This window comes from Volvox carteri (assembly GCF_000143455.1).
Source record: "Volvox carteri f. nagariensis unplaced genomic scaffold VOLCAscaffold_33, whole genome shotgun sequence".
Taxonomy (NCBI): domain Eukaryota; kingdom Viridiplantae; phylum Chlorophyta; class Chlorophyceae; order Chlamydomonadales; family Volvocaceae; genus Volvox; species Volvox carteri.
In genome coordinates this window covers 1,464,853-1,475,950 of record NW_003307576.1, presented here as the reverse complement: position 1 = coordinate 1,475,950, position 11,098 = coordinate 1,464,853, and the positions used below count along the sequence as shown (strand labels likewise).

General features: G+C 56.4%; 2 protein-coding genes across 2 annotated transcripts; one reads left to right on the top strand and one right to left on the bottom strand.

Annotated features, from left to right (window-relative positions):
* Nucleotides 1–3,979: 3,979 nt before the first annotated feature.
* On the bottom strand, nt 3,980–6,045 carry VOLCADRAFT_118277 (uncharacterized protein; the record flags this gene model as incomplete). Its single annotated transcript, XM_002952955.1, has 4 exons — nt 3,980–4,188; nt 4,345–4,477; nt 5,558–5,806; nt 5,902–6,045. 4 exons carry the CDS (start codon nt 6,043–6,045, stop codon nt 3,980–3,982), a joined length of 735 nt encoding a protein of 244 aa, XP_002953001.1.
* Nucleotides 6,046–6,315: 270 nt separating this feature from the next.
* Nucleotides 6,316–8,975, top strand: VOLCADRAFT_93826 (uncharacterized protein; the record flags this gene model as incomplete). The annotated part of the gene is made up of 3 exons (XM_002953052.1): nt 6,316–7,189; nt 7,401–7,789; nt 8,958–8,975. 3 exons carry the CDS (start codon nt 6,316–6,318, stop codon nt 8,973–8,975), a joined length of 1,281 nt encoding a protein of 426 aa, XP_002953098.1.
* Nucleotides 8,976–11,098: the final 2,123 nt, after the last annotated feature.

Sequence of the window (11,098 nt, the reverse complement as noted above, 5' to 3'; positions counted from 1 at the left end):
GGGGGGGCGGGGGATGGAGACGGGCGGAGCACCAAAGAGTCCCTAGGGAGGGCTCTCTGGTGTGTTAACACCCCGTCAACATCATCATCAATGACAACAACAACTACTACTATTACTACAACTACAACTACTAGGGTTGTACTTTTGGACGCCAGCCAGCCAGCTGTATCCCACTTTACTCTCTCCGCCGCCTGTACTGTCCCCGCTGCCTAATCCGTCTATCCGCCTATCCGTCAATTTTTAGCATCTATTTGCTTCACTCGCCAGTGGTTCGTCTTACCCGCCTGCCCACTTCTGACCCACACCCCTCTCTGCATTGGTGTTTCCCCACCACCACCACCACCGCCGCCGCCATGGACGACAACAACCCGGCGCCATGCTTGTCGTACGCCTCGAAACGCAGGTTCAAGTATGACGTGAAGCGGGTGCTGCGGCTGTGTTTGTGGTCGGTGGTGGTGGGCACGCCACTAGCACATTATTGGTTTCGTTTCCTCGACACGGTAAAGTGGGAGGTGGGGGGAAATGTGCTACTGCTGCTACTGCTGCTACTTGCTGCTACTGCTGCTGCTTGCTGCTACTGCTACTGCTGCTATTGTGTTGATGATGATGATGCCACTGCTGATGCTTCGTACATAAGGTTGTGGTTATCTAAGGGGTTGATGTGCTTCTAGTCTCTGGGGTTTACCTCCCTCCTCTCTTCTTGGTTGCCCCCTTCCCCTCACTCGCTCCCAACTACTTCCCCATCGCCCCTCTCCACCCACACGTCCCCCTTCCGGTCTGGATACGACTGCCACTACCCCAAATATCCCCCCCTCCGCCTTTTTTCCCCCCTCCACCCCGTCCCCCTCCCACCACCCCTCCCACACCCTCCCCCTCCCGCCCGTTCCTCACCCCCAACCCCCCAGCGAGTGATGCCTCAGGCGCCAACCAGCAATGCCGCTGTGGTGACGAAACTGCTGCTGGACCAGCTTGTCATGGTGGGTAGATGAAGGGTGTTTCGACTTTTAGGTTCAGTGCTTGGACGTGTGCGCGTGTGTGTACGTGTGTGCAGACGTGTCTGTACGTGTGTTTGTGTGTATTACGATGTGAGTGGTTCGGGCGATGGAGGGGCGAAGTGTGTTTTCCCCGGGGGTGGGGCGGTTCGGCTTGCTACAGCTGGGACGAGGTGGATTCGCGCCGTACAGGGCAGCTGCAGAAGCGGGAAAACAAAGGATAAAAACACACAACAAACGCACAGCCTTGCTTCAGGCCCCAATAACTCCCCCCCCAAACCCCCCAGCAATTTCCCCTCTTCTCCCGGGGCAATGTCAGCTATTTACGGGTTCTCTTACACAACCACTGGTAGCTCTCAACCCCCCCGCGGCCCCAAACACACGCCCCCTTCCTGCCGGCCCTCCCCAGTCTCCCGCCGGCACGGCATTGTTCTTCTTCGGCTTCCGTCTGCTCGAGGGCGGCAGCCTCCGCGAGGCCCGGAGCTCCCTGACCGCCAAGTGGGCGCCCACTATGGCGCTCAACTACGTGCTGTGGCCCGCGGCCAACATCATCAATTTCAAGTTTGTACCGCCGGAGCAGAGGATCCTGTACGTCAACTGTGTGGCGGTGAGTCCGTCAGTGTGCATGTACGTATGTATGTCTGTATGACGTTGGTTAGATTGTGGGCTTTTTAGCGGGGGGGGCCCCAGGGCCGAAACACAGCGCGGGAAGGGGGGGCCCAGACGCACACGGCTGGTTAGTGTCGTGCAGTGTAGCTTCCCCCATGCAGTGTTGTCTTCCCGCCTTCTCACCTCCCCGCCTTCTCACCTCCCCGCCTTCTCACTTTCCCGCCTTCTCACCTCCCCGCCTTCTCACCTCACCGCCTTCTCACCTCACCGCCTTCTCACCTTCCCGCCTTCTCAACCCCCCCTTCATCGGCCTCAACCCGCACATTTTCGACCTCCCTTCGTTTCCTCTTCGCCTCTTCACCCCGCCGGCGCCGCCGCTGCCTCCGCCGCCCAAATAGTTGCTTTGGAGCGCGGTCATGTCCCACATGGCGAATCGGAAGGAACCCACCGTCGCCGTCGGCCACAGCCACTCCGCCGCCACCGCCGACATCACTGGCGGCGTCGGGCCCTCAGAGACCGCGTTCAGGCCGTTAAACGTGCATGATAGCGTCGGCGGCAGCCTGCGGAGCGCACGGTCGCGCGCGCTGGCGGCGGAGCCGTCAGGTGCAGCGGTGTCAGCGCCGCCGACGTCGGCGTCGGCGTTAGGCGCCTTCCAAACCCACACTCACCATCAATAATACGACAGCCGCCACAATCTCCGAACCTTTTACTTCCAGTCGTTGACAGCACGGTCCAAAAGAAAAATATTTGGTGACACAGCCGCTCAAGGGCTGGCCTGCCGCCAACAGATTCTCACGGATGTGGGTTATTGTCCTGGCGGCTGCAACCACGGCGGCTGCGACGGCGGCGTGGTGAGAAATCCGTACGGCATCTGGACCAACAGGGGAATGTCTACTGTGTATGTATGAATGTATGTACAGATATGCTTGTATGTATGTATACAGAACCGTGTGTGAGGGCGAGCGTGCGGAGCCTTGACGATGCAGCGGTGACGATGACAGCGGGGCCTACGATAGCCTCTGGGGTTGCAGGGCGGCCCCCGCACCAGGCGCTATCTGGTATCGTCACGGTGTTAGCGGCGGATGTCTACAGCGCCATGGAGACGCGAAGGTGGAAATGCTTGTTCGTTTTGTTCGTTTTTTGTTCATCTGTTTGTGTTTGTTGATCTGTGTGCTCATTGTTTGTTTGTTTGCCAGCCTGGCCTTTTCGGTTTGGCCCCGCGCACCAGTTGTGGCTGCTGCTGTCCCCTGTCGCATCCGTTCAACCGCAAGACAGAGTCTGTTGTGTGGCGTTGCAGCATGTGGCTTCCCTTTTCAGTTGAGAAAATAGAACCGTTAACATAGTTGTTTTCTTTTGCTGATTTGCTGATGGTACATGTCTAGCAGATAGGGCTACGGTGCAAATGCTACGAATGCTATATGAATTCCTGATGCGACTGGAGGGATGTATGAGTGCGTGGATGTATGCAGGGTGGCTTGAGCTTTCCGTGCAGTTTTGAATGCGCCTGTTGTGAGCTGCTGTGCGCCAGTATGAAAGCAGGATGCAAAGCAGGCAGCAGGAATGTTTACATACTTCACTACCTAGCTCAAGTTCTCTTTCTCTCTCTCTATATATATATATATAGGCCAAAGCCCAAGCCTGCTGCTGTGCCAAAGCCTACGTAGCATGACACACAGATTGCAGCAGGCAGCTTGCTGCTGTTTATGTCTTCTACTGAAAGCAAATTAAGCAGAAACTTAAGATTGTTGTGCGCACAAGAGTGCTTAGTGCCGTGGCGCCGCGAGGCTCTCGCTCAAGAGCTCTCCTCCTTGGAATAGCTATAATACACTTCATTAAAACGGGGGCAACCTTAATCGTTTTCTAAATGGAGACTTTTGCTATACAGCCATAAAGCAATCCTTACAGCGGAGCCAGAACGGCTGCCAATGCTTACAGCACAAGCTCTGGGCTTCAGCAGGCATGTGAAGCATTATCACTGAAGAAACCACCATTGGCCTCCTTTGCCCCGAAAAAAGCATTTCAGGAAGAAGCGTTCCAAGAGATAGGGTCGCTCCTTTGGCGCGGGGGGTACATCCCAACTCCCAACACCCAGCACCCCGAATCCACCGATCTCGTAGCAGTGAGCAGGCTACCATGCTTCACGCACACATACATACATACATAGTTGGGCCGCTGTCGACCCGGCAGATTCCGTTGGATGCTGGTGGTGGGTGCGGAACCTGAGCGATCCACTGAGAAGTTGACTAGGGTGACTGGATGAGGGTGCCCCGGAATACCGGGGAAGGCAGGGTTTCGCAGGGTAGCTGCCACGGGCGAAGATACACCCCCTGTTTCACACATTATACATACATACATATAAAGTAATCACAGCCTATCCATCACTTGCACTTTCCGCTACAGCACGACTTCTTTACGGGCGCTGCCGCCGGTGCTGCCGCAGCCGCCTTTTCCGAGGGTGTCGGCATGTTGCTTGTGTACGACAAGTAGGCTGTCCACAGCACGCCGCATGCCGACATGTACAACACCTGGTACTTCAACGGCACGCAGTAGAAGTTGAGGCTGGCGGCGGGGATCCAGAACTTCCAACCTGCGGTAGCGCGATTTTGAAGCAAAATTGAAACCAAAACAATATTTTAAAGTTATTTACAAGTTTTTCAGATTTGTAATTTTAATAAAAAAATTAATTGTAATACTTCTACCCCGGGCCCCCAGCCCCCAACTTTCCAGCCCCGGCCCTATTCACCGTTTTGCATGGTGGGCCACAGGTCGTCTCTGATCTTGTTGGGAATGGCCTCCGCCTTGCCCATCAGTGCCAGGTTGTAAGAGAAGACGGTGCTCAAGGTGATGGGCGCCAGGATGAGCTGGTTTGCGGCCACCTGACCATCCATTATATAACGTCGAAGGGGCGAAACCATCGGAAACAAGACAGAAGAGAGGGGATGAAAAGGAGTGGGAGGAGTGGGAATCGGTGGTGTGATGGGGGAGATTGGGATTGGATGGAGGACGGGGAAGTTGTGTGAGGGCAGTTGGGCAGGGTGGCAGTCAGCAGGGGTAGGTGTGTTGAGGGAGGAGGAACCCTCCCCTGGCAGTCAGCAGGGGTAGGTGTGTTGAGGGCAGTTGGGCAGGGTGGCAGTCGGCAGGGGTAGGTGTGTTGAGGGAGGAGGAACCCTCCCCTGGCAGTCAGCAGGGGTAGGTGTGTTGAGGGAGGAGGAACCCTCCCCTGGCAGTCGGCAGGGAGGTGTGTTGAGGGAGGAGGAACCCTCCCCTGGCAGTCGGCAGGGGTAGGTGTGTTGAGGGAGGAGGAACCCTCCCCTGGCAGTCGGCAGGGGTAGGTGTGTTGAGGGAGGAGGAACCCTCCCCTGGCAGTCGGCAGGGGTAGGTGTGTTGAGGGAGGAGGAACCCTCCCCTGGCAGTCGGCAGGGGTAGGTGTGTTGAGGGAGGAGGAACCCTCCCCTGGCAGTCAGCAGGGAGGTGTGTTGAGGGAGGAGGAACCCTCCCCTGGCAGTCGGCAGGGGTAGGTGTGTTGAGGGAGGAGGAACCCTCCCCTGGCAGTCGGCAGGGGTAGGTGTGTTGAGGGAGGAGGAACCCTCCCCTGGCAGTCGGCAGGGGTAGGTGTGTTGAGGGAGGAGGAAGTCTGGCAACGGGCAGGCGTAGGTGTGTTGAGGGAGGAGGAACCCTCCCCTGGCAGTCGGCAGGGGTAGGTGTGTTGAGGGAGAATGGGGAGTTGGCAACGGGCAGGCGGGTTGCAGGGGGCAGGGAGGCGCCGTTGGCTGCGTTCTACACCCCGAATGAATGATGCTAGGGCGGCCCGCCGACGGCGTGCGCTGCGTGGCGCGCCTGCGTGATGTCATGCCGCACAGTGGCTTCTAGTGCTTCTACGAGGCGGCTGGGGGAGAGGCGCTAGGAGGCACTGGCGGGTGCATGAATTAGGCGCTGTTTTTGGCGGCGCACCGCACCTTGCTCAGGAAGTTGGTGGTGTTCTTCACTGGCATGAGCCAGTCCAGCAGGTTATACCAGTAGTACTGGCAGGGGCCGTACCAGGAGAAGCCGTACCCAGCCATGCGCGCTGTGCGCAGCGGGTCGTAAGCGGGTAGGGGACTGCCCTCGCGCGAGGCTGCCTGGCTGATAAGAGCCTGTGCCAGCAGGTCGCCGACGGCAGACAGCGCGCCAGAAGTAAGTCCTGCCTTCAGCGGGCCTTCCCATCCCTGCATGCATTACGTGAGGAAGTCGCGGGAGCAGGGCAATTGCGCTCAATTATGTAGGGATTGGCCGCCAGGCGCCTTCCAAGTTGACGACTTACGGCAACTTTTTCAAGGTAGCTTGCGCGACCACTAGGACCGGCTCCAGATGAAGACGAGCTAGACGACCTGCGCACGTTCCGGTGCTCTCTTCGTAGTCGGCCCAGATAGGGTCTCCCACCCCAGCCACCTGCACCTCCAATCATACAGGAAAAGCCTCGCATACCTATCCTTTATTATGACCGTAATGTTGAATGCTGGTGTAAACTTGGAATGTTATCACTAAAGTGCGAAGTTGACTGAGCAAAATACGGCAACAACAAAAGCCTGAGTAAGTGCATAGTGATAGCGAAGCAGCGTTTCAAAGAATAAGCAGTATACACGCAGATTTAGCCTAATGTTTTGAATGACGTCGCAGCTGTCACTTACAGCTTTTGCCTCGCAACTTGAGAGGCCAGCGAGCCAATTTAGAAAGCATGAGTGATGAAACCGATTCCGTAGGTAGCATCAGTTTCAACCTGAGATTATGCGCTCGGCTGCGAAAGCCTCAGCATCCTTCATCAGCAACATCCTCCCACTCTCCACCAAAACCAAAACTCCGTGTCCGGGATACTGTGGTGCAGCGCCTTCGTCATAGAAATCACCAACTTGCCGTTGAAGAATTCCTTGCGCAGCAAGATGCTGCACCGAAGGTCTCCCAAGAAACAGCGCTGAACCATTACGCGCGCCGGGCCTACAATTCTCTACAAAGCCGTGAGATGATAGCTGCAGAGGAAAAAGAGGCGGCAATGCTCCGGTATGAGACCTTTACGCAGATGCTTGGAAAGGAAATCAGCCGTCGGCATTTTCGTACAGCGCACCGTTACGACACTGGCAGCAAGTACCCGGCGGGCCCTGTACAGACTGACCAGCACGGGCCCAAAGAACGGGACACTTTGCTCACGTTAATGGCTTCTCGCAAGCTCCTTTCCATGGCGGACGTGCTGCTTGCATATCCCGGCTCAGTACGCGTGGGCCTACAACCGGTTTCTGACAATCCACGCACGACGACAGGAGCAGCGGGCGCGGCTTTGGTGGGTGCGGTTCCGCCCACGGGCAGCCCTCTGGTTGCACTTCTGCACCCCGAAACTGGAAGTGGAATCTCCCAGGTTTCGGAGCCGCCCCTCGTAGCGCCCTCCCTGGATGCGACACGCTATGCATTGGCGCTCTACAGCCCACGCAGCAGCCCCCAGGCCGCAGGTGCCGATGCCGGCACGCATGATCATGCGCGCGCGCGAGAGAGAAGATTTACCAAAGAAAACTCGGTTCGGTGGTGCCGTGCCGCGACCACCGAGGCCGAGGCCGCGACTGGTAGGGCTTGTACCGGCCCCACAGCAGCAACAGCATCACAGGTAGCAGAGGCCACGGCTACATCGTTACATGGCGGTATGGTGGTGACTTCTCTGCATCCTGCACAAATCCGAATCCGAGGCCGCTCGGCTCCATGTCCAGGTGCCGGCGGGCGGGCGGGTGCACAGACGTCGCTTCACACTCGAAACCCTGCTCGACGTGCTCGCCGCAGGTGGTGGTGGTGGTGGTGGTGGTGGTGTGCAGCTGCAGGAAACAGCAGCACTTGGAAGCCGCATGCGCATGCGGAGGCCTTCAACGGTGGCGGACGATGTGAAAGCGGACGAGGCAGGCCAGGCCCTGGAGCAGGATGAGCGGAAGAATTGGGCCTTAGGTGACGCCGTTACCCGGCAACGACCGAACCCATCCGAGGGTGGAACCGGCATTGGCAGCAGCGACAGCAGTAGTTGCAGCCTAACAGCATCACCATCTGCTGCTGCTGCTGCTGCGGTTGTTGTGGCCCCGGCGCCAACCATCCCTGCGTCCCTCGGAGCAGCAGCAGCAGCGGCGGCGGAGGCGGAGGCGCTGCCAAGGCCTGGTCTGTACCACCGTGCAGACATGCCGGTGGGTGTGCAGCAGCGCGTAACAGCGGATGCGCTGCAGGACATGCTGACCGCATCCAGAAGTCTGGTTGCACAGGCGGAGAGCGTGCTCGGGACGCGCGCGTCTGGGTGCTAGTGTTAGTGTGTTAGTGTTCGTGTCCTGTCACGTCATCATGGCGCGGATGCCCTCAGAGCCACCGGCTGCATGTCAGAGCCGTTCCGAGGTTTTCAGCCATGGCCAGCTTGCCAAAGGCAGCAGCAGCATCCTGATATGCCAACGACGTTCTAACGACGCCTTGAAGTGCTTTTGTAAAAAGTCAGGCATACACAATTGGAATGTAGCGCAAGACGATGCAGAAGCGCAGAGCAATGCACACATGCAGACAGAAAAGAGACTTGGGGGACCCGCGTGGGAAGGATGTTGGGAGGGTTGCGGAGGCAGGGCATTTTACAGCAAGCTGCGACAGCAGGGGGGCCGTGGGGCCATCAACAACGACCTTACACGTCACGCCGCCGTTCGTCCTAAATAGGAACCTTTCAGGCCGGTATCAAACGAAAGACTAAAAAACAGTCAAAATTATCCCTTTGTCCTAACAGTCCTAACAGTCAAAATTATCAAGTGTCATCAAATGTCGTACACGCACGTGGGAAGGATAGGGGACGAGCGCAAACACGACGATAATGTGCCGCCGATTATGCAAGCGCTGAAGAAGGGCCATCAGCCTGTAGGTGTTGGCCTCCCGCGGCGGGAGGTGTAGCACTTGGGGCTTTACCCATATCCCGTTTTTATTAGTCCAGCCTGATACAAGCTTTTACAGAGGGTGCCCTCAGGGCGCTTACAGCTTTTGCCGTAAATCCTCTTCCCCCTCCCCCCCGGGAAACACGGAGCGTTGTTTAAGCGTCTCGATGACGGTAAAGAGGCCGTGCAGGGTGTTTTACTGGCCTTGTGCAAAAAGGTTTTGTTGTCGAGTCCTTGAGCGCAACAGTTCAGAGAGGCATTGGATGCGTCGCGACATTGGATGCGGCGCTACAGCTCCGACACCGAGCGCCTTGAGGACCGCACACCCTCTGCTGCTCCCCACCCACCACTGCGAAACCCACCCACAAACGTTGCACAAGCCCACATCAAAAAACTGTGTGTGAAAACTCAAACTCAACTCCACTGTCCACTGCCCACTGTCCACTGACAGCTGCTGAGAACGATTTAAAAAGACGGCCCTTGCATCTGATTCATTGAACAACTACTGCGTGTTGTGAAAGTACGTGAGCTGCCAGACTTATTTTAACGAGTTATTGTTAGGGTCCATGCAGTTCGACGTCTGCAGAGACACACACACACACATACATACATACATATACATATATATACATTTATACACACCCACGCACCGCACCGCACTGGCGCCGCGCCTCCTCACCTCCCCAAACATTAACTTTTATCTATCCCACAGAGTACTACAGATATTGTAGGACGGGCGCAATACGCTGCACTGCATCAGCCGAAGATTCCAGCGTGTGCGCAACCGTCTCCTGCTTTAACCTCCATTCGTGCAACATACATGCACAACCGAAATTAACAATATCAACCGAAATTAACAATATGAACCGAAATTAACAATATCAACAGAAAATAACAACATCGACAGAAATTAACAACAACACCAACAACGACAAGATTCTTTATATAACGAACGCAAGGAACAGCAACAGAGGCCCAAATAAACAGTTTCAAACCTCATAACGTCCGCCTTCTCCATACTGCCACATCATTTGCCTCCCGTACGCACACAAGTTTTGTCGAGGCTGCAGTTATGTATTACAACATGACGGGACAATAGGGCAATGCGACGCCTCACCAAAAAGCCGAGAAGACGCCTGGATTTGGGCGCCTGCAGCCCGCAGGTACCTCCAGGAAGGCATCTGCCGCAATCGCCTCAGATGCCGATTCCCGACCTACCCCCGTTCACCCAAGCTGTGTGAGACAGGCCCTCGTGATGAAACAAGAAATTTTCCGGTAGATTATACGAGCTCATCTTACGCTTGTCTGTGCCTGAACCTGCGCCACAATCTCGTATGCCAGCTGGTTTCCGTGTCCAAGCAGGTGGTCCCTGCCGCCCACCGGTGCGCCACACTCGTTACACGAGGCTGTTTCCACGGGGCTGCCGCAGTTGCCGACGATATAGACGTGCTTGTTAGGGCAGCTGCGACGCATTGAGAGCGGGCAGAAAGGAACACCGGCGGCCACGGGGCCCTCATCTTATTTAACAATAACCAGCGGGCGGCAACAGCCAGATGCAGAAGCCGTTTGGCGGCATGCTGGGCAATGCTGATGGCCTCTTGTGTATGTGATGGTGTGTATGTGTGTATGATGGGGTATGTATGTGTGTTTGACGGTGTGTGTGTGTGTGTGTGTACGTGTGTGTGACGGTGTGTGTGACGGTGTGTGTGTATGTGACGGTGTGTGTGTGTCCAGACGTGCTGTCATCGGGCGGGCAGCTGAACCTCCTTTTCTACACAGATGCTCTGTTGTGCTCGTGTCTTGTCCAGTGGGGTGCCCGAGTCCAATGTTCCCAGCCTTCTGGGAGCAGGTGGCCCTGCACCACACCATGCTTAGGAAGTCGCACGCGCACACACATCAGCAACACACATAAATTCATAAAACATACACAGCAGACACACACATCCATCAGACACACACACATCCATCAGACACACACACACCCATCAGACACACACACACACACACACACATCAGACACACACACACACACACACATCAGACACACACATCAGACACGCACATGAAGACATGGCTGCTCAACCAGGCAACCGGGTCAGTGCCCCTGCATTCGGCCGCGGCCACCGCCATCAGCACCTCGCGCTGCTCCCCCACGGTGACCTGCAGTCAACCAGTTGCTCCACAGCTGTGATGGGTGTGCTCGCGGCTTGCGGGCTGGAGCTTGCGGATCCCGGGGACGGTCTTGAGGACAACAGCGAGGGGGGGGCTACAGCACTTGAATATTCCATGTTCCGGAGGCAGCGGAGGCTTTAAAACAGGTGCATGCAGTAGCAGGTAGCGGTACGGATCCTCGACCACGTCACATCCGACTGTGATAAGGATCCGTGCGTGACTCCGCAAACCTCCGCAAACAGGTCTACGTGTCCAACAGCGCTGTTCACAGATATGCTTTCTAAGTGTAGAAAAGGTAAAGGCAAGATCGAATACGCGGAAGAAAAAGAAGAAGAAGAAGACAGAAAAGGTGATATACAGCCGGTGTTGAGAACGGGGGCTGGTAGTTGATGATATCTGGGGATAATGTGCAGCAGATAC